The sequence below is a fragment of the Canis lupus genome, chromosome X (assembly GCF_003254725.2).
Source record: "Canis lupus dingo isolate Sandy chromosome X, ASM325472v2, whole genome shotgun sequence".
Taxonomy (NCBI): Eukaryota; Metazoa; Chordata; class Mammalia; order Carnivora; family Canidae; genus Canis; species Canis lupus.
The window spans coordinates 55,135,059-55,157,714 of NC_064281.1; the positions used below are offsets into that span (position 1 = coordinate 55,135,059).

The 22,656-nt window shown below is 36.3% G+C and overlaps 1 protein-coding gene across 6 annotated transcripts in view; it reads right to left on the reverse strand.

Annotated features, from left to right (window-relative positions):
* Positions 1-22,656, reverse strand: part of TEX11 (testis expressed 11) — a 311,535-nt gene that overhangs the window by 276,374 nt on the left and 12,505 nt on the right. For 5 of the 6 annotated variants that reach the window (XM_025466112.3, XM_025466113.3, XM_025466111.3 and 2 more), the window contains 5 exons: positions 18,762-18,883; positions 17,985-18,069; positions 14,630-14,709; positions 9,983-10,063; positions 9,772-9,891 (listed from right to left, as the gene is read on the reverse strand). In XM_025466112.3, coding sequence (XP_025321897.1) covers positions 9,772-9,891; positions 9,983-10,063; positions 14,630-14,709; positions 17,985-18,069; positions 18,762-18,883 — 488 coding nt within the window. The remainder of the gene's footprint in view (positions 1-9,771; positions 9,892-9,982; positions 10,064-14,629; positions 14,710-17,984; positions 18,070-18,761; positions 18,884-22,656) is intronic. The other variant, XM_049107547.1, reaches the window with a different exon arrangement.

A 22,656-nucleotide genomic window follows, 5' to 3' on the forward strand; every position in this document is an offset into this window, starting at 1 on the left:
CAAAATACTGGGATCATTCTCTGCATATTTTCAGACTACAATGCCTTCAAACTTGAACTCCATAAGAGGAAATTTGGAAAGAACTCAAATACATAGAGGTTAAAGAGCATTCTACTAAAGAATGAATGGGTCAACCAGGAAATTAAAGAAAAATTATAAAAATTCATGGAAACAAATGAAAATGAAAACACAACTGTTCAAAACCTTTGGTTTGCAGCAAAGGTGTCCTACAAGGGAAGTATATAGCAGTACAAGTCCTTCTCAAAAAACAAGAACTATCTTAAATACACAACCTAACCTTACACCTAAAGGAGCTGGAGAAAGAACAGCAAATAAAGCCTAAGCCCAGCAGGAGAAGAGAATTAATAAAGATTAGAGTAGAAATCAATAAAATACAAACCAAAAGAACAGTAGAACAGATCAATGAAACTAGGAACTATTTCTTTAAAGAATTAATGAGATCAATAAACCCCTGGCCACACATATCAAAAAGAAAAGAGAAAGGACCCAAATAAATAAACTCATGAATGAAAGAAGAGAGATCACAACCAACACCAAAGAAATACAAAAAATTATAAGAACATATTACGAGCAACTACATGCCAACAAATTAGGCAAACTGGAAGAAATGGATGCATTCCTAGAGATGTATAAACTACCAAAACTGAAACAGGAAGAAATAGAAAACTTGAACAAACCCATAACCACCAGGGACATTGAAGTAGTAATCAGAAATCTCCCAATAAACAAGAGTCCAGGACCAAATGGCTTCCCAGGGGAGTTCTACCAAACATTTAAAGAAGAATTAATACCTATTCTTCTGAAGCTGTTTCAAAAAAACAGAAATGGAAGGAAAACTCCCAAATTCTTTCTATGAGGCCAGCATTACCTTGATCTCAAAACCAGACAAATACCCCACTAAAAAGGAGAACTATAGACCAATATCCCCGATGAACATAGATGCAGGGACACCTGGGTGGCTCAGCTGTTTAGCACCTGCCTTCGGCCCAAGGCATGATCCTGGAGTCCCAGGATTGAGTCCCATATCGGGCTCCCTGCATGGAGCCTACTTCTCCCTCTGCTTGTGTCTCTGCCTCTCTCTGTGTCTCTCATGAATAAATAAATAAAACCTCTAAAAAAAAAGAACATGGATGCAAAAATTCTCACCAAGATACTAACCAATAGGATCCAACAATACATTAAAAGGATTATTCATGGGGTGCCTGGGTGGCTGTTGGCTAAGACGCCTGCCTTCAACTCAGGTCATGATCTCGGGATTCTGGAATCAAGCCCCACATCAGGTTCCCTGCTTAGTGGGGAACCTGCTTCTCCCTCTTCCGCTGCCCCTCCCCACCATGTGCATGTGCCCACGGGCTCTCTCAAATAAATAAAATCTTAAAAAATAAATAAAAGGATTAGTCACCACAATCAAGTAGGATTTATGTTTAATTTTTTGAAGAACTTTTAGACTACTCTCCACAACAGTTATACCATTTTACATTCCCATCAGCAGTTAGGAGAGTTCCAACTTCTCCAATTGATTACTTACAAAGTTCTTATTTTCCATTTTCATTATTTCACATACCTTAGTGGGTGTGAAGTAGCATCTCATTATGGTTTTGATTTCCATTTCCCTAATGACTAATAATGTTGAGCATCTTTTCATGTGCTTATTGGCCATGTGTTTATCTTCAATGGAGAAATATATATTCAAGTTTTCTGCCAATTTTAAATTTAGGTTGTCTTTTCATTGTTAAATTCTAAGAGCTCGTTATATATTCTAGATGCTAGACAATTCTCAGATATATTACATAAAAATATTTTCTGTTTTTTACTTTATTCATAGTATCTTCTGATGAACAAAAGTTTTAAATTTTGATGAAGTTCAATTTAGCAATTTTTTTCTTTGCATGTGCTTTAAAAGAGAAATGATTGCCTAATCAGCACAAAGATTTATACCTATTTTTTTCTTCTAAAGAGCTCTATGCTTTCATCTCTTTTGGGTATTTGACCATAAATGCAGGGGTTTATTTCTGGACTCTCAACTCACTTATCTGTATGTCTGTCCTTATGCCAGTATCACACTGTCTTGATACCTCAGTTAAGTTTTGAAATTAATAAGTGTGAGTCCCCTAACTTTATTATTTTATAAAATCTTTTTGTTCTTTTTCAAGTTATTTCAGGTATCATGAACATATAAATTTTAGGATCAATTTATCAATTTCTACAAAAGACAAGGCAAAAGAATTTTGATAGGGATGGAATTAAGTTTGTAGATCAGTTTTGGGGAATACTGTCATCTTAACAATATTAGGTCTTCCATTCCATGAATATAGCTAACTTTCCATTTATTTTGACCTTCTTAATTTCTTTCAACAATATTTTATATTTTTCAGTGTACAGTCTTACACTTTAGTTAAATTTACTCCTAAATATAATTCCTAAATAAAATTATCCTTATTCTCAAATGATATGATCTTGTGTATAGAAAGAATGTCCTCAGAAATCCACACACACACACACACACAAAAAAAAAAACTATTAAAATGAATAAACAAGTTTAGCCAGGTTACAGAGTATGAAATACAAAAATCTATTGTATTTCTATCCACTAGCCATGACTAAACCAAAACTGAAATTAAGATATTAATTCTAGGATGCCTGGGTGGCTCAATGGTTGAGTGTCTGCCTTTGGCTCAGGGTGTGATCCCGGCCGGGGTCCTGGGATGGAGTCTCAGTCGGGCTCCCTGCAGGAAGCCTGCTTCTCCCTCTGCCTATGTTTCTGCCTCTCTCTCTGTCTCTCTGTGTATCTCATGAATAAATAAATAAAAATTAAAATTAAAAAAAGAAGAAAGAAATTCCATTTAAGGAGTACCTGGGTCTCTCAGTCGACTGAACATCTGACTCGGTTTCAGCTCAAGTCATGATCTTAGAGTCATAAGATACAGCCCCACATCAGGCTCTGTGCTCAAGGGGGACTCTGCTTGAAGATTCTTTCCCTCTGCCCCTTCCCCCACTCATGCACACACAGGCTCTTCCTTTCTCTCAAGTAAGTCTTTTAAAAAATTAATTCCATTTAAATTAACATCAAAAAAATAATTAGGACTCCTAACTCTGGGAAACAAACAAGGGGTAGTGGAAGGGGAGGTGGGCGAGGGGATGGGGTGACTGGGTGAAAGGCACTGAGGGGGGCACTTGATGGGATGAGCACTGGGTGTTATTATATTTTGGCAAATGGAACTCCAATTAAATAATATACAAAATATGGGATCCCTGGGTGGCGCAGCGGTTTAGCGCCTGCCTTTGGCCCAGGGCGCGATCCTGGAGACCCGGGATCGAATCCCACGTCGGGCTCCCTGCATGGAGCCTGCTTCTCCCTCTGCCTGTGTCTCTGCCTCTCTCTCTCTCTCTCTGTAACTATCATAAATAAATAAAAAAATTTAAAGAAAAATAATATACAAAATAATTAAGAATAAGTTCAACAAAAGAACTGCAATAGCTGTACACTAAAATCTATAAAACATTGTTGAAATTAATGACTTAAATAAAATGGAAAGACATCCCATGTTCACAGATCAAAAGACTTAATATTCTTAAGATGTCAATACCCTTTAAATTGAACTACCGATTCAAATGCATTTCCTATCAAAATTTTACCAGGCTTTGCAAAAACTGACATGCTCATTTTAAATTATATGGAAATGTAAGGGATCCAGAATAGACAAAAACATTTATGAAAATTAGAGCAAAGTTGCAAGGCTCACACTTCCCCATTTCAAAATTTACCACAAAGCTATAGTAATCGAGACTGGCAGTGACATAGGACATAAAAATCAATGGAATAAAACAGAGTCCAGAAATAAATCGTTACATTTAGAGTTGAATTGTTTTTTTATAGTAGTGCAAAGACAATTCCATGAGGAAAGAATAGTCTTTTTTTTTTTAATGATGCTAGGGCACCACCACTGGTTAAGCATCTGACTCTTGATTTCAGCTAAGGTCATGATCTCAGGGTTGTGAGATCCGGCTCTGTTCTGGGTGTGGAGCCTATTTAAAAAAGAAAATTAACTCAAAATCAATCATAGATTTAAACATAAAAGGTAAAGCTATAGAACTTATAGGAGAAAGTCTTTCAGATCTAGAGTTCGGTGAAGAGTTTTGAGACATGACACTAGAAGCACAATCCATTAAAAATAATTGATTAAACTTCATCAAAACTAAATACTTTTGCTCTGCAACCCATTAAAAGAAAAGACAAATACATATTTGACAAGGCACTCAAATCTAGAATACATAATTATCAAAATTCAACAGTAAAAAAAAATCAAACAACCAAATAAAAAATAGCTAAGAAGCACAAACTAACACTTCCCTTAAGAGAATACACAGATGGCAAATAAGTACATGAAAAAAATGTTCAACATCATTAGCCATTAGGGAAGTACAAATTGAAACCATGGTGAAATATCACTAGACATCTAATAGAATAACTAAAGTAAATTAGTCACAATACAAAACGCTGGCAAGGATGCAGAAAATGGGATCTCCCATACATTGCTTGTGGGGATTAAAATGGCGCAGCTACTCTAGAAACAGTTTGGTTGTTTCTTAAAAAACAAACTACTGAGACTCCTCAGTGACTCAGCAGTTGGGCATCTGCCTTCGGCTGGGGGCGGTGATCCCGGGATGCCTGGATCGAGTCCTGCATGGGGCTCCCTGCGTGGAGCCTGCTTCTCCCTCTGCCTATGTCTCAGCCTCTCTCTGTGTGTCTCTCATGAATAAACAAAATCTTTAAAAAAAAAAAACAAACAAACTACTAAACATACACTAATGATTACCCAGGGATTGCACTCCTGGGCATTTATTCCACAGAAATGAAAATTTATGTCCACACAAAAACTTCTACACAAATGTTCATGCAGGGCAGCCCTGGTGGCTCAGCGGTTTAGTACCACCTTCAGCCCAGGGTGTGATCCTGGAGACCCGGGATCGAGTCCCACATCGGGCTCCCTGCATGGAGCCTGCTTCTCCCTCTGCCTGTGTCCCTGCCTCTCTCTCTCTCTCTCTCTGAATAGATACATAAAATCTTTAAAAAAAATTTTCATGACAACTTTGTTTGCAATAGCCAAGAGCGTGGAAACAACCCAAATTCCTGCCATAGTGAGTGGCTAAATAAACTGTGGTACATCCATATCATAGAATACAACTTCCAAATAAAGAACAAACTACTAAAACACAAAACTTGGATGGAAGTCAAAGGAATCATGCTAAGTTCAAAAAGGCACTATCAAAAGGTTACACACTATGATTCTATTTATATAATATCCCCAAATGACAAAATTATGGAGGTGGAGAATGTTAGTTACCTGGAATAGGGAATGGGGGAATGGGCATGATATAACTACACAGAGGAAGTACAATTGCTTCCGGTGGTATAGACATTTTAACAATATTTGTTCTTCCGATCTGTGAGCATAGAATGCTCTATATCTTGATTGTAGTAGTGGTAGTTACATGAATCTACCCATGTGATAAAACTATATAAAAGTACAGACACATTTAAGAAACAAAAAAGAGGATCATAGGGGAAGAGAGGAAAAAATAAAACAAGACAAAATCAGATCAGGAGACAAGCCATGAGAGACTCTTAATCATAGGAAACAAACTGAGGGTTGCTGGGGGCAGGAGGACAGGGTAACTGGATGATGGACATTAAGGAGGGCACGTGAGTATTACATAAGACTAATGAAACACTGACCTCTACCACTGAAACTAATAATACTTTATATGTTAAGTAATTGAATTTAAATTTTAAAAATCTATTAATAAAAAAATAACTACAGACACACATGTAGTTTATCAAATAAAACTGGTGAAATATGAATAAGGCCTATGGATTGTAATAATGTCTATCTCCTGGTTTTACACTGCACTATATTAACACAAGATGTCACCACTGAAGAAAACTGGGTGAAAGGTACTCCAGAACTCTCATAATATTTGTGCAACTTTCTATTAATCTATAATTATTTCAAAATAAAAAGGTTTTAAAAATCACATTAGTTGGGGCCCCAGGTGGCTCAGTCAGTGAAGCATCTGTTTTCAGCTCAGGTCATAATCTTGGGGTCCTGGGATTGAGCCCCATGTCAGTCTGCTTCTCCCTCTCCCAATGCTCCCCTCCACACACACACCACTCATGCTCTCTCTCGTTCTCTCAAATGAATAAATGGAATATTTTTTTAAAAATCACATTAGTTAAGGGGTGCCAGGTTGGCACAGTCAGTTACATATTCCACTAGGTGTTGGCTCAGGTCATGATCTCAGGGTCCTGGGATTGAAACCCATGTGGGGCTCTGCACTCAGTGTGGAGTCTGCTTAAGATTTTCTCTACCTCTCCCTCTACACCTCCACCTCACATGCTCTCACGCACTCTACCTTTTTTTTAAATCAAATTAGTTGGCACACCTGAGTGGCTGAGCAGTTGAGCGTTTGCCTTTTGCTCAGGGTGTGGTCCCAGAGTCCCACATTGGGCTCCCTGCAGGGAGCCTGCTTCTCCCTCTGCCTATGTCTCTGCTTCTCTCTGTATCTCTCATGAATAAATAGATAAAAATTTTAAAAAATAAATAATAAAGTCCAGAATTTTGATGCCTCCAGCTTTGCATTTATTATTCAGGGTTGCTTTAGCTATTTGAGGCTCTATACAAATTTTAGGATTGTTTGTTCTAGCTCTGGGAAAAATGGTCATGGTATTTTGATAGGGAATGCATTAAATGTGTAAATTGCTTCTGGTGGTATAGACATTTTAACAATATTTGTTCTTCCGATCTGTGAGCATGGAATGTCTTTCCATTTCTTTGTGTCATCTTCAATTTCTTTCATCAGTGTTTTATAGTTTTCAGAGTACGGGTCTTTCACCTCTTTGGTTAGGTTGTTTCCCAGGTATAGTTTTTTGTAATTCTAAATGGGACTGATTCCTTAATTTCTCTTTCTGCTGCTTCATTATTGGTATATAGAAAAGCAACAGATTCTGTATGTTAATTTTGTATCCTGTGACTTTACCAAATTTATGTATCAGTTCTGGCAGTCTTTTGGAGGAGTCTTTTGGGTTTTCTATATACAGTATCATATCATCTGCAAATAGTGAAAATCTGACATCTTATTTACCAATGTGGATGCCTTTTCTTTCTTTTTGTTGTCTGATTGCTGAGGCTAGGACTTCCAGGACTATGTTAAATAGCAGTGGTGAGACTTGGACATCCCTGTTTTGTTCCTGACCATAGAGGAAAAGCCCTCAATTTTTCCCCATTGAGGATGATAATAACTGTGTGATTTTCATATATGGCCTTTATTATGTTGAGGTATGTTTCCTCTAAACCTACTTTGTTGAGGGCTTTTATCATGAATAGATGTTGTACTTGTCAAATGCTTTTTCTGCATCTACTGAAATGATCATATAGTTCTTTTTTTTTAATCATATAGTTCTTATCCTTTCTTTTACCCTTAATGTGATGTATCATGTTGATTGATTTGCAAATATTGACCAGCACTGAAACCCAGGAATAAATCCCACTTGATTGTGGTGAATGATTTTTTTAATGTATTGTTGGATTTGGTTTGCTTGTATTCTGTTGAGAATTTTTGCAACCATGTTCATCAGGGATATTGGCCTGTGGGTTCTCTTTTTTAGTAGTCTTTATCTGGTTTTGGTATCAGGGCCCTCAGAGAATGAATTTGGAAGTTTTCCTTCTTTTTCTGTTTTTTGGAATAGTTTGAGAAGAATAGGTGTTGACTCTTCCCTTTTTTAAAAAGATTTTATTTTGTAGTAATCTCTGCACCTAACGTGAGGCTCAACCTTAGAACCCTGAGATTAAGAGTTGCATGTTCCACTCACTGAGTCATCCAGGTTCCCTGATTAACATTTCTCTAAATGTTTGGTAGAATTCACCTATGAAGGCATCTATCTGGGCCTGGACTTTTATTTGTCGGAAGTTTTTCGATTACTGACTCAATTTCCTCACTGGTTATCAGTCTGTTGAATTTTTCTTTCTTCTTGTTTCAATTTTGGTAGTTTGTAGGTTTCTATGCATTTCAACATTTCTTCTAGGTTGTCCAATTTGTTGGCATATAGTTTTTCATAATATTCTCCTATAATTGTACTTTTGTGGTATTGGTTATTATTTTCCTCTCGTTTATGATTTTATGTATTTGGGTCTTTTCTCTTATCTTTTTTTTAAAGATTTTATTTATTTATTCATGAGAGACACAGAGAGACAGAGACATAGGCAGAGGGAAAAGCAGGCTTCCTGCAATGGAGCCTGATGCAGAACTCGATCCCAGGACCCTGGGATCACAACCTGAGCCAAAGGCACTCAACCACTAAGCCACCCAGGTGCTCTTCTCTTTTCTTTTTGATAAGTCTGGTTAGAAGTTTATCAATATTATTAATCTTTTCAAAGAACCAGCTCCTGGCTTCGCTATTGGTTCTACTGTGGGACCCAGGAAATTTAACAAAAATCCCCTACCCCTGGACAAGCAGAGCAGGACTAACTCCATTTTGTGCTGCACCTGCCAACTCCTGTATGACCCCCACATGACCTGTTTATTGCTTAAGGCGCTGCCCCACCCTAGTCAAGCCGCTGGGCACACCCTTATCGGAAATCTGCTCATAAAAATGTAACCCCGCCTTGTGCCCGCCAAAACTGCGTGCCAATTCTGACCAGAGTGATAGGCCAGTTCAAATGGTCACTATAAGGTGAATCGTAATTCAATTGGCCACCTGCGTGTGGACCGCCATGACTGTGCAACTTTCTGCGTATGTTACAATCCCATTGGCCACTGGCCCCTATAAAGCTGCTACGCCTTTTAGCCTCGGGGTCCAAGTACCTGCTCCGCTGTGTTGGGTGTACTTGGACCCAAGCCTGAGCTTGTAAATAAACCCTCATGTGTTTGCATTGGTGTCAGCTCCTTGGTGGTTTCTCAGATTCGCAATCTTGGGCACAACACTACTATGTTTTTAGTTTCTATATCATTATTTTTGCCCTAATCTTTATTATTTCCTTCCTCCTGCTCACTTGACTAATATGAATGTTGCACAATTCTGTGTATATACTAAATCACTGAATTGTACATTTAAAATGTGTGAATTTTATAGTAAATGAATTATATCTCAATAAAAATGTTAATGTTAAAAAATAAAGAAGATTATACTATATGATTTTTATAGTTTCTTTCATTTCTAGAGATACATAATTACAGAGAGCAAACTTGTCATGGCTACATTTTGTCAACTAAAAATGAATACCTAACTGCATGGTGACAAAGGAGGAAACCCACAAGCCAAAAAGGGGTAAAGTACAACTTTAAACACTGATAGTAGCAGACTTTTAGAAAATATCAGTAAACAACCTGGAACAATGAGAAGATTGCTATTTTAGGCTACTATTTCAGACAGACTGTTAACGTAAGAGAGTCACAGACAGGTGTTTCAAGTCGAGACTACTGTTGTAAATAAATGATAAACATTACATGCAGTGATTGAAAATGATGTTTAGTTATATATTAGCCTTTCTGAGTTCATCCACCCCCACACAGATACCAATCACCATTAATAATGTTACTTTCAGATATAAAATGGAGACAAAAGGTCAAATATAATATCCTATATAAAAGGCCAATGACACTTGACCTTCTTCTAATAAGTTCTATATCATCACTTTATATTTACATATACAAAATGCCCCACTATAAGGCTATGGTGACTATGATACCTACTGCTTCTGCTTGGTAAGAAAGCACTTTGAAAAGGTCCCTCTCCATGGCAATCTTATGCAAAGCCATGTGTATCTCAGTGGAGCTTCTCTGCATTAATTTGACATATAACTGCTCCAGGCCCTGAAAAATAAAACCATAATACAATGTCATGATGAAAATAGCCACAATTGTTACTAATAATTGCCGCAGCTAAAAACCAATGGTAACTTACAGCCATGGCAGCTTGAAAAAATTCATCAGCAATCACAGCATTTCCAACATCCACCCACCCTTTTCCTGTTTTCATATTCATCTGGAAGAGAGAAGTTAGAAAATAATTTTTAACAATTCACAACTCCTCCAAACTGGTTGAAAAGGGTATTAGATAAAAAATTTAATCCTCTGTTGATATTCAGTAGTGTAATACCCAGAAAAAAATAATAGTAATTATTAATTAATTCTATGTTTTGCTTTGAACTATATAATTTAAAAGAAATGATCTCAAGAAAAGCAATAACAAAAACTTAATAGACTCAAAAACACATCTTCTAAGAATTATTAAAAGAAAATATTGAGATAATTTAGATAAGAACAGAAAGTTCTGAAAAATTAATCCTTCATACACTTGAAGAAAGTTTTACAATAAGCATTATTATAACTCAACACACTTTGGTTCTAGTTTTTAATTACATCTCTAGAGGTGCCTATGTGGCTCAGTTAGTTAAGTGTCTAACTTCGGCTTGGGTCATGATCCCAGGGTCCTGGGATTGAACCTTGCATCTGGCTCCCTGCTCAGTGTGAGGGCCTTCTTCTCCCTCTCCCTCTGCCCCTCCCCCCTGCTTATGCACGCTCTTTCTCTCTCATGTGGTCTCTCAAATAAATAAATAAAATATTTTTAAAAAATACATCTCAGGACACCTGGGTGGCTCAGCTGTTGATTGTCTGCCTTTGGCTGAGAGCGTGATCCCAGGATCTGGGATCAAGTCCCACATTGGGCTCCTTGCAGGGGGCCTGCTTCTCCCTCTGCCTGTGTCTCTGCCTCTCTCTCTCTGTGTGTGGCTCTTGTGAATAAATGAGTAAAATCTTTAAAAAAAACACATCTCTAACAAAATTTTTATTAATCCAACAAATGTTTGTTAAGTATACTTTACAAGCCAGACACACTAAAGAAGTTCACAATATTACAACTGACAGACACCTAAATAAATAGTTGATATATTATATGCACAAATGCTATGGAAGCAAACAAGAACTGAATCAAGATGGAGGATTGAGCACACACTATATAGCTCTACTCTGTTCTACTACAAATCCCCAGAAATGATGTGTATGTGTGTGTGTATATGTGCATGTATAAAATATATATAATATACTGTACATTTTACTATAAATAAACATGTAGGATATATGTATACTACAAACTTTTATATAAATTTTTTAGTATAAATTTGATGCACTATAAATCCCTAGAAATTATATATATTATGTAATATATATAATGATACAAATAATATTTAAGGACATATATATATATATATATATTCCTTAGAAATAAGAGAAGATATACACATATTTTTCTTATTCATAAGAGTCCTGGAAAATGAGGAGCATTTTCAGTTGATCTGAAATTATGAACCTCTTAAAAATAGCAAATGGGATGAAACAAAAATGCACATATCAAAATGCACAAGAATGCAAAATATGGAACCCTTCCTGGATGTGAATAGGAGTAATATCAGGCAACTGGCTTCCCCACCAAGAGGTATCTTCCCTCCTCCCCAGGAAGGAACAGTGAGTACAATCACTTAGGCTGGAGAAAAATAGAGTTCCAGGTGGCTGACAACACAGGCCAATGCAAAACATCCAGTCACTGAACTCGGGTTAGAGTAAATAGTGTGATATGGTATTCAAAGACTATCAAGGAATCTGAACTCAAATGTGAGCAAAAATCACCAAACAATTGAAGAAAACCAACACCATGAAAAGACATCACATTCAACAAACAGAATATTTAAGGAAATAGAATTAAGAGAACAGATGGAAGCAAAGAGAAATAGCATTACCCACAGAATCATAGAGTAGTCACAATCAGTAAAATACTTTTAATTTTCTATCTTTGAAATCAACAAAGCCAAAAATGCAAATACTAGAAGTTAACAGGTTAAAGGTTAAGGGAAAGGCTGAGAGAATGTAAAGGTACAGATATCCTCATAGGGTAGAAAGTAAAAATATACTCTCCAAAATTGGTGGAGTAAGAAAAATTTTCAATATACTACATTTAAAGTTTAAAAAGAAAAAAAGAAAAAAGAAAAAAAATAAAAGAAAAAGAAAAAAAAGTAAAAAATAAAAAAATAAAGTTTAAAAAGGCTGCCATCAGATAAATTAAAAATAGTATATAATTAACAAAAACTGAAAGGGGGAATAGAGGGACGTAAGAGATAATAAGAAGATAAATCTTCATCTGCCATAGCAGAAAAAAATAGATCACATATAAAACTGACAAATCAAGATTTTATTATTATAGGGCAGCCAGATGGCTCAGCGGTTTAGCGCCACCTTCAGCCCAGGGCACTATCCTGGAGACCCAGGATAGAGTCCCACATCGGGGTCCCTGCATGGAGCCTGCTTCTCTCTCTTGCTGTCTGTCTGTCTCTCTCTCTCTCTCTGTGTGTCTCTCATGAATAAATAAATTTTTAAAATCTTTTTAAAAATTAAACTTTTTTTAATCACTATTTACTCATTATATGTTTTCTCTTTCAAAAACATACATTTCATAGCTCTGTCTAGTAAAAAGGCCTAGAAACAAAGACCAATGCAGCAGCAATGAGCACTTGTAATTTCCAGATTGTGGAAATAGCATTCTCCACTAAATAGCATTCTCCACTAAAAGGAAACAGAGCTCTCTTGAGGAATGACTAGGACAGGAACTATACAAAATAAGACTGGTTATCTTATCAGAAATCAAATTTTATTTTACTGCAGTTTCAGTTTCACTATTAAAGATTACTGGAATAGTGTCAAAAGGCTTCAGAATCACTTCAAGAGGCTCCTTCTGGCCAAAGATAGGTACTTCAATAAGAATAATAACTAAAATGGATTGAAATGCATTACATTGTTATGCATTACAAATGTTAACATCCAAGAGTTCACAATGATACTTTAAAAAAAAAAAAGTATCTACTTGATAACTATTTAAGGAGTTTAGGGACCCAATACATTCTGAAAACTTAAAAAAAAGAAGAGGTCAAGACTCTCTTATAAAGGTACACTTCAAAGTAACCAAATAGTTGATAAAGGTAAGTTTCTCTCTACCCCAGTTAATAAAGAAGGAATAGAGAAGTAGAATGTGTAAACCCCTACAGAAGTAATGGACATAGGTCTAATAATCATCAAAGAACACTAATACGATGGAAGTATACCATACTGCCTATGAATTCTTCTTGACAAAACTGAACCTGAATCAGATCATGTTTCTAAATCTACCTACCTGTTTACAGGAAAAACAGGAGACAGAAGACTATATTAAATGATACCATGAAGATGCAGTTATCAGAAAATTAGGAAAATTTAGGAAACTCTATCAGACAAACAACCTTGTTTCTTCAACAAATATGTGTTCAACAGATTTGTAAAAAGGAGGAAGAAGCATATAAATTAAAAGAGACATATTAATAAAATACAAGGTGTAGACTTCCTTTAATCCTGGTTCTAAGGAACCAATTAGAGGGAAGGAGAGCAAAGAGAGAGCACATAAGTAAGCAAGATCAAGAGAGAAAGTGAGAGTATAAGAGTCTGAAAGTGTGGGAACATGGAGGCAGGAGACGAAGACTGGATATTTGATGATTTTAGGAAATCTTTGTTAAATTTTAGCAGGTGTGACCATGGGCATTTGATTTGCTTGAATAAAAAAGACACCTTGTCAAGGCGCCTGGATGGCTCAGTGGGTTAAGCATCTGGTTAAGCGTCTGCTTTTGGCTCAGATCATGATCTTGGGGTCCTGGGATCAAACCAGAGACAGGCTCCCTGCTCAGCCTTCCCCCTCTATCCCTCCACCCCACTCGTGTTCTCTCTCTCTCAAATACTTTTTTAAAAAGACACCTTGTCTTTTAGAAACACATATTGAAATATTTATGAACAAAATGATATAGTTTGGATTTGTTTCAAAATAATCCATGGGGGCAGCCCTGCTGGACCAGTGGTTTAGTGCCGCCTTCAGCCCAGGGCGTGATCCCGCAGTCCTGAGATCGAGTCCCATGTCAGGCTCCCTGCATGGAGCCTGCTTCTCCCTCTGCCTGTGTCTCTGCCTCTGTCTCTCTCTTTGTTGTCTCTCATGAATAAATAAATAAAATCTTCAAAATAATCCATGGGGTCAGGAGTTTGCTGTTGGAGGAGATACAGAAAAGAGGAGTGATCAGGAATTGGTGATTACTGTAGCTGAGTAATGGGTAAATGGGGAAATCATCGTACTGTCTTATCTATTTTGTATGCACATTTGAGTTTTTCAATAAAATACTATTTTAGAACACTGGAGAAATATTTTCCACTTAAAAAAAAAAACACTTGCTTCTAGGAAACAAGACAGGGGTAGGGAAGGATGGAGTAGAGAACTATTACTTTTTATGACTTATCATAATTCCTGAATTTAAGTTCAAAACTTAGTCTACTGAATCACTGCAATAATGATAGTACTGCTGAGACCTGCAATTGTAATAGGTACAATTATCATAAAAGGAACATGGATAGCACTAAAGGATATAACATTCTTCTCAGTTCACACTAATTTCAACCATCTTCATAAGAGTAACGACTATCTCATTGCATCTGCACTTTTCTCCTCATTTAATTAGGACTTACCAAAAAAAAAAAAAAAAGGACTTACCAAAATCTGTCTTCGAATGGCTTCTTCTGAAGCAGCTGAACCTCCACACATGCACACCAACTTGCAAGCAACGTACCATACTGCAAAACAGTAATCAGATACCCATAAACACAAAACATTCATTCTCCTTTTATATACACTTATAAAAAGAAAAGAGGAGCAAAGTGAAACCAGTCTTGTTAAAACATAACTGTAAACTCCATTTTAAAAAATCAATTATCGGGATCCCTGGGTGGTGCAGCGGTTTGGCGCCTGCCTTTGGCTCAGGGCGATCCTGGAGACCCGGGATCGAATCCCACGTCGGGCTCCCGGTGCATGGAGCCTGCTTCTCCCTCCGCCTATGTCTCTGCCTCTCTCTCGCTCTGTGTGACTATCATAAATAAATTTTAAAAAGATTTTAAAAAATAAACAAAAAATAAAGTTCTCTTTCTGGGCAGCCCGGGAGCCCGGGTGGCGCAGCGCTACCGCCTGCGGCCCGGGGTGTGATCCTGCGGGGTATGATCCTGGAGACCCGGGATCGAGTCCCACGTTGGGCTCCCTGCATGGAGCCTGCTTCTCCCGCTGCCTGTGTCTCTGCCTCTCTCTCGCTCTCTCTCTGTGTCTCTCATGAATAAATAAATAAAGTATTTAAAAATAAATAAAAATAAAAATAAAAAATAAAAAATCAATTATCAAAAGTAAATGAGCTGAAAATTATAAAATGCATTATTTGCTTCATGCTCCAGTAAGATATTTAATTTTCAAACTTTAAGTTCTGCAGGTCTTACATTCTCAAGACTCATTGAAGATACCTGGTTCCATGTGATGCTTTTGTATGTATTATGCTGATAGCAAAATAATTCTAAGTAAAACTGGAATCAAAAGCAATTCAACATATGACAAAATTTCTGAGCATGAGAATAGTTTTAAATTATTCCCCTAAATAGTGAATCTTTCTAAATATATTCTTAACTGTAGATGATGTAAAAGTTCTTGAAGTATAACTTAGAAAATATATATTAGGTTACCTTCATTATACAGTTCATTTTCCCTGAAAATAGGAAAGTTTGAATAATATAAGCCCTATTTTTTCATGAATTCTCTCATCATAAACCATGCCCAATTTTTAAAGATGACTTCATAAATAACCTAACTAGTTGCTTTGATGTTAGATCTCAGCAGCCATTCAATACCGTTTTCAATTAATATTCCACTGTAAAAGAGATTTGCCCAGATGAAATTATGGGATAACTGAAATCAGATTCTTATTACCCATCATGAAATATCAATTCTATTCATCTTTTAATAAAGTTTCTGAAAAAGACTCCCAATAAAATAACTCCTAATCATAGTACCTTGTCTTGCATTTCCAGTTTTGAAAATGTCTCCTTTATTTTTTCTAAGGTTTACTAATTCTTTGGTATTCTCAAGGAACCTGATCTCTCAATCATTTTCCCTCTCCAAAGATATCTTCAGTACCTCCTTCTCAATTTACTCCTTCCCTTCTACCTTCAAACGTATCTCTCTTCCCTGAAAAACATCAACTAACCCCACTGTGCTTCAAGCTTCTATCCCACTTCTCTTTTTTCAAAGACAAACTTCTTTTTTTTAAGATTGTATTTATTTATTCATGGGAGACACGCAGAGAGAGGCAGAGACATAGGCAAAAGGAGAAGCAGGCTCCATGCAGGGAGCCCGACACGGGACTCGATCCTGGGTCCCCAGGATGATACCCTGAGCTGAAGGCAGACACTCAACCACTGAGCCACCCAAACGTCCCCAAAGACAAACTTTTTTTCTAAGATTTTATTTATTTATTCATGAGAGACACAGAAGGGGGGGGGCAGAGACACAAGCAGAGGGAGAAGCAGGCTCCACAGAGGGAGCCCAATGTGGGACTCGATCCCGGGACCCCAGGATCATGCTCTGGGCCAAAGGCAGGCACTAAACCGCTGAGCCACCCAGGGATTCCCAAAATTCTTAAATTGAACCATCCATCTACTACTAACCATCCAACAGGTACATTTAACTGTTGCTAAACAGCTAGAACAATGTTCCTTGATATACAGAATAGTAGGAATTTAGAATTAATACATTTTAATATCACACAGTTTGACTATATACTAAGTTTCTCCAACAGATAAATTTCTAACTCTTCCCTCCCCATAACTACAGGATCAAAGGCTCCTAGAAGTAATATCAACATTTATCTGAAAGTTAAAAAGGCAGAACTATTCTCTAAACATCCTAATAGAAGAGTGGACTAAAAAGAATATTACTGACTATATTAACCACTAATTACCCTAGACCTACACTTAAATTGTACATAGTTTCGTTTATATTCATAAAGATAAACACTTAGCAATGAATTCTTCTTGCTGCATACAAACAAAATTCATTTGTCCTTACAAAGCCAAGCAGTCCAGAGATTCACGTTTTGGCTTGTTGCCTTGATATACCCTTTATAATGGGGCAATATACTTTCCATAAATGCATCAACTGCTGCTATCAGTGGAAATTAGTAACTGTCAGCACTCTAGACACAGCCATTTAGCTAAAGCGCCAGAACTCTGCCAGACAGTAAACGACATATAATGTATCCAAGTAGATGACTTTGGTTTGGGGGTTTTGTTTTGTTATTCTTTTTGTTTGCTCTCACAGGTAGAAAAAATTTCTATAATTTTTCTCAGTAACTCAGTCCAAAGTTCATCAATCCATCTCATGAGGAAATTATTCTTCACTGATTTTTAAATCTAAATCCCTCACATAGCAATATTTCTCATTCTATTTTTAATAGAGAAAGGAAACTACAATTTGATAGTCCTTCAGAATCATGAAGATTCTGATCATCTCTTTTTCAGGGAAAATAATCCATATCCTTTAATATTTCCTCAAGTTCTCATTTTCCCACCCTTTACTCATCTTTGTCGATTACCATCAAACTATTTATTGCAGTGATGTTGTTATTAAGCAGGAGCTAATCTCTGAAAGAAAAATAAAATTCAGGATGTTTGCTCAAGAAACTTCTATGTATGGACCATTTTGTTTAGTTTTATTTTAACAAATATCCATCCTGAACTAGTCAAAATATTATTTAAACTTCAGGAACACTGGGATCCCTGGGTGGCGCAGTGGTTTAGCGCCTGCCTTTGGCCCAGGGCGCGATCCTGGAGACCCGGGATCGAATCCCACGTCGGGCTCCCGGTGCATGGAGCCTGCTTCTCCCTCTGCCTGTGTCTCTGCCTCTCTCTCTCTCTCTCTGAGTATCATAAATAAATAAAAATTAAAAAAAAATAAATAAAATAAACTTCAGGAACACAAACTAATGTATAATAAAACTACTACTCATAACACAAGTCACAAAATGTATACGTACGTTTAGCTTTCTGCTCTTCATTTATAACCAAATCTACTCTCTTGGTAACTGCCCAGTTCCACAGGTTTACTGCCATTTCTTCAACCTGGGTAAGAGAAACATTTTCTTAGCCAGTTAAAATACCGTCTACCTCCAATGATATTTTTCTTGCATGTTTTATGCTTATATGACAATTGTGGGTCATTTACATGCCCTCCATAATCTAGTCCCATTCTACCTTGCCTCCTCAAAATGTACCCACTGTTATTCGAACGTCCCAAGAACACAATTTGTTCATTCCTATCCATGCACTTTTATTTGTATTATTGGCTTTACCTAAAAACCTCTTCCCATTGTCTTTATGTAACTCAAATCTAGTTTAGTCTCACCAGGAACATACATGAAGCTTTCAGCAACTACTACAGTCTACAATGATTTCTCTCCTCTTTGAATTCCTATATTCATTAAGTTTTACATAATTGAGCAATTAATTATGCTGCTTTGTATCATTTATTATTTGTTTTAGTGGTTATTAAGCCATTAGACTTGAAAATCCAAAAATAGATTTCTATGTATTTATAATGGTTAATCATGAAAACTATTTTTTACTTATATAGGACATTAATTAAAATGGCAAATCATCAAAATTTATCAGGGGCACCTGGCTGACTCAGTCAGTGGAGCATGTGACTCTTGGTCTGGGGGTTGTGAGATCGAACCCACTTTGGGTGTAGAGATTCCTTAAAAATAAAATGTTTCCAAAAAATTTATCACAAACAAAACTAATTTTATACCAACCTGAGCATCCTGTATTTCAGCTATAGATTCCCTGTTGATATTTGCTATGTCAGTGAAGAGTCTGTTAATTGCCTCGGGTATGCTAGGTGAATTATCTTTTACAATTAGGTTTTCAACAATTTCTGAAATAACAATGGATAATAAAAGGGCTATGAACTACATCATCATGGGCTAAAAGTAGCAAATCACTTTTAAATATGTTCCTAGATCTTTGGCAAAATGAATACGGCATGAAGAAACTTGAATTATCCTTAGAGTAAAACTAAATTGGAGACAAAATTTTGTGTAGCTAAAGATAGAGCACAATTTTCAAATAAAATTTGTATTCCTTGAGAGTCACTTGTTTATAACTTAATCATCACTCATTCTCAGAAAATAAAATACACTCACACTTCACAAATAGGTCATCTTAAAACTACAAAATAGAAATTAACAAAGTCTTCAAAACTAGAAAATGTAAAAATTCTGAAAAGAAACTTAGATATGTACCCTGTAAAACTCAAATACTTATTAATACTTTTAAGCATTAGACAGATATTAACTAACATATGCTAGCTCTGAAGTCTTGACCTTACTTTGTGAGAAAAAAATGACATGCCCAATTAGCAACAATATTAACCAGTTATTGAATCTGTACAAATGATGTCACCATTTTCTAAACAATCTGAGCTCCAGACTCTATATAACTGAATCTTACTAGGCCACAGAATTCCTTAAAACCGAAGCATGATGTAAAATCACAATTGATGCCTTTCATATTATCAAATTGAGGTTTTTCCAAACTCATGTAACAGAGGTCTCCATAACCTCTACATGTCTCTAATTTCTTACAATATTTCTGAGCATCAACTAGCAAGAATGTTAATATTCATAACAATACTATAAGAACACCTTCTGAAAGAATTTTTAACATGCTACAATAACCTGCTAAATGAAAAACTTTCAGTTAAGCATCCGAAAATAGATTCACATTAAGACTTCATGAAGCAAGGGGTGCCCACGCTGGCTCAGTTGGAGCATGCAAATCTTCATCTCAGGGTTGTGAGTTCAAACCCCAGGTGGGGCATAAAGATTACTTAATAAAAAAATAATAAAGACTTTACAAAGCAAATTATGCTCCAATATACTCAAATATATTTTTATAGCTCATGGAATCTTTAGTACCCACTGCATGAGTAGAGGTATTAAGGAAAATATACCATACATATTTTGTACAACTCAGGTGACAATATGCAAAAAGAAAAACCTCAAGCTTCCCTACTCCCATAAAATAGATCATGGAAAGACTGATACTAAATATCTTGATTCTTATAAAATTAGGCAAGTATTAGGCTGAAAAGCATATATGTTATAGCCCTCCCTCAAAATATTGATAACAGAATTAGGAAAGTTAAGAATGGGAGAAAATACCTGTAAATCATATATCTGATAGGGGGTTAATATCCAAAATATATAAAGAACTCCTATAATTCAAAAGCAAAAAAACAAACAATCCAATTTTAAAATGAGCAGAGGATCTGAATGGAAATTTTTCCAAAGACCTACAGAAGCCAACAAGTGCCTAAAAAGATACTCAACAAATCATTAATCATCAGGGAAATGAAAATATAAATCATGAGGAGTTAGCACCTCACACCTGTTAGAATGACTAATAACAAAAAGACAAGAAACTGGGGCACCTGGCTGGCTCAGCTGGTAGAGCATGGGACTCTTGATCTCAGGGTCATGAGTTCAAGCCCCACATTGGGTGTGGAGCCTATACTTAAAAAAAAAAAAAGACAAGATATACAAAGTGTTGGCAAGGATGTAAAGAAAAAGGAATCCCTGTACACTATTGATGGGAACGTAAATTGGTGTAGCCACTATAGAAAACAGTATGGAAGTTACTCAAAAAATCAAAAACAGACCTACCATATGATCCAGCAATTCCACTTCTGGGTATTTATTCAAAGAAACTGAAAGCACTAACTTGAAAAAATGTATGCCCCCCCAGCCAACATTCATCGCATTTGGCTATTATTTACAATAGCCAAAATATGGAAACAACTTAAGTGATGAATAAACAAAGTGTGCTGTATATACATACAATAATGGAATATTACTCAACCATAAAGGTAAATGAAATTTTGCCATTTGTGACAACATAAATGGACCTTAAGGACATTTTTGTTAAGTGACTTAAGTCAGAGAAAGACAAATATTATATAATCTCTTATATGTGGAATCTTTAAAAAAAAAAAAAAGCAAGCTCATAGATACAGAGAACAAATTGGTGGTTGCTGGCGGCCCGGGGTGGGGGTGGTGAGAATGGGTGAAGGGAGTCAAAGGTACAAGCTTCTAATCATAAAGTAAATAAGTCTTGGGGATGTAATGTACAGCATGGTAACAACAGTTAATAATATTGTACTGCATATTTGAAAGTTGCAAAAGAGTAAATCATAAAAGTTCTCATCACAAGAAAAAACATTTATAACCATGCATGGTGACAGATGTTAACTAGACTTGTGGTGACCATTTCACAATATGTACAATTTCCAAATCATTATGCTATCTATACACCTGAAACTAATATAATGGTGTATATCAAATATACCTCAATAAAAAATAATTAGGAAAGTTTAAAAATTATTTTTAAGGGGGGATCCCCGGGTGGCTCAGCAGTTCAGTGCCTGCCTTTGGCCCGGGACGTGATCCTGGAGTCCCAGGATCGAATCCCATGTAGGGCTCCCCGCATGGAGCCTGCTTCTCCCTCTGCCTGTGTCTCTGCCTCTCTCTCTCTCTCTCTCATGAATGAATGAATGAATGAATGAATGAATAAATAAATAAATAAATAAATAAATAAATAAATAAATAAATAAATTTTAAGGGATGCCTGAGTGGCTCATTGGTTGAACATCTTGCCTTTGGCTCAGAGTATGATCCCAGTCCTGGGATTGAGTTCCACATTGGGCTCTCTGCGAGGAGCCTGCTTATCCCTCTGCCTGTGTCTCTGCCTCTCTGTGTGTATCTCTCATGAATAAATAAATAAAATGTTTTAAAAAATTATTTTTAAGAACCCAAATATTATTTAAAAACACATTCTTGAAATGTTTTTTTTTTAATTTTTATTGATTTTATGATAGTCACAGAGAGAGAGAGAGAGACAGAGAGGCAGAGACACAGGCAGAGGGAGAAGCAGGCTCCATGCACCAGGAGCCCGACGTGGGAATCGATCCCGGGTCTCCAGGATCGCGCCCTGGGCCAAAGGCAGGCGCCAAACCGCTGCGCCACCCAGGGATCCCCATTCTTGAAATGTTTTTGAAAAGAAAACCTAATATAAATTTCTGAGTTCCTTTTTTAAAAAAAAATTCAAAAATACTTTAGTAGAATACTAATTATAACTTGTGGTTACATAATACATGAGATTGTAAAGACATTAATTTTGATTTGTGAATGTTTTCTTAATGTTTTATATAATTCATTCTCTGTCACTGTAATCCTGGTCCTTTCAAAACATATTTTCAATGTCATTTAGCTGAATAACTTGATTGATATCAGCTGAGGCAATGACAGCACTGCAGTCCTTTAGGATAAAATGCAATCAGCAAAGCTGAGTAAGTAGTAGAGATCGCATAGCTAAATGGTTGACTTACACTATGAAGGAGAGACTTGCTTCTGGGAGAAGCTCAGAAAGAGTTTTTATAAATACAGCCTATTCCGGAGATCTGAAGACAACATGCTGTATTAAGGTTATATCTAGCAAGATTGTATATTTTGAAAGAAAATTCTTAAATTATCTTCCTAGCTACTGAAATGAACTATGATTTACAGCATGATATCAGTCAATTTAATTTAAGTAAGATTCATCCTGAAGGGGTCACTCTATTGAGAAAGCCATGTTAACCAGTACCAATTA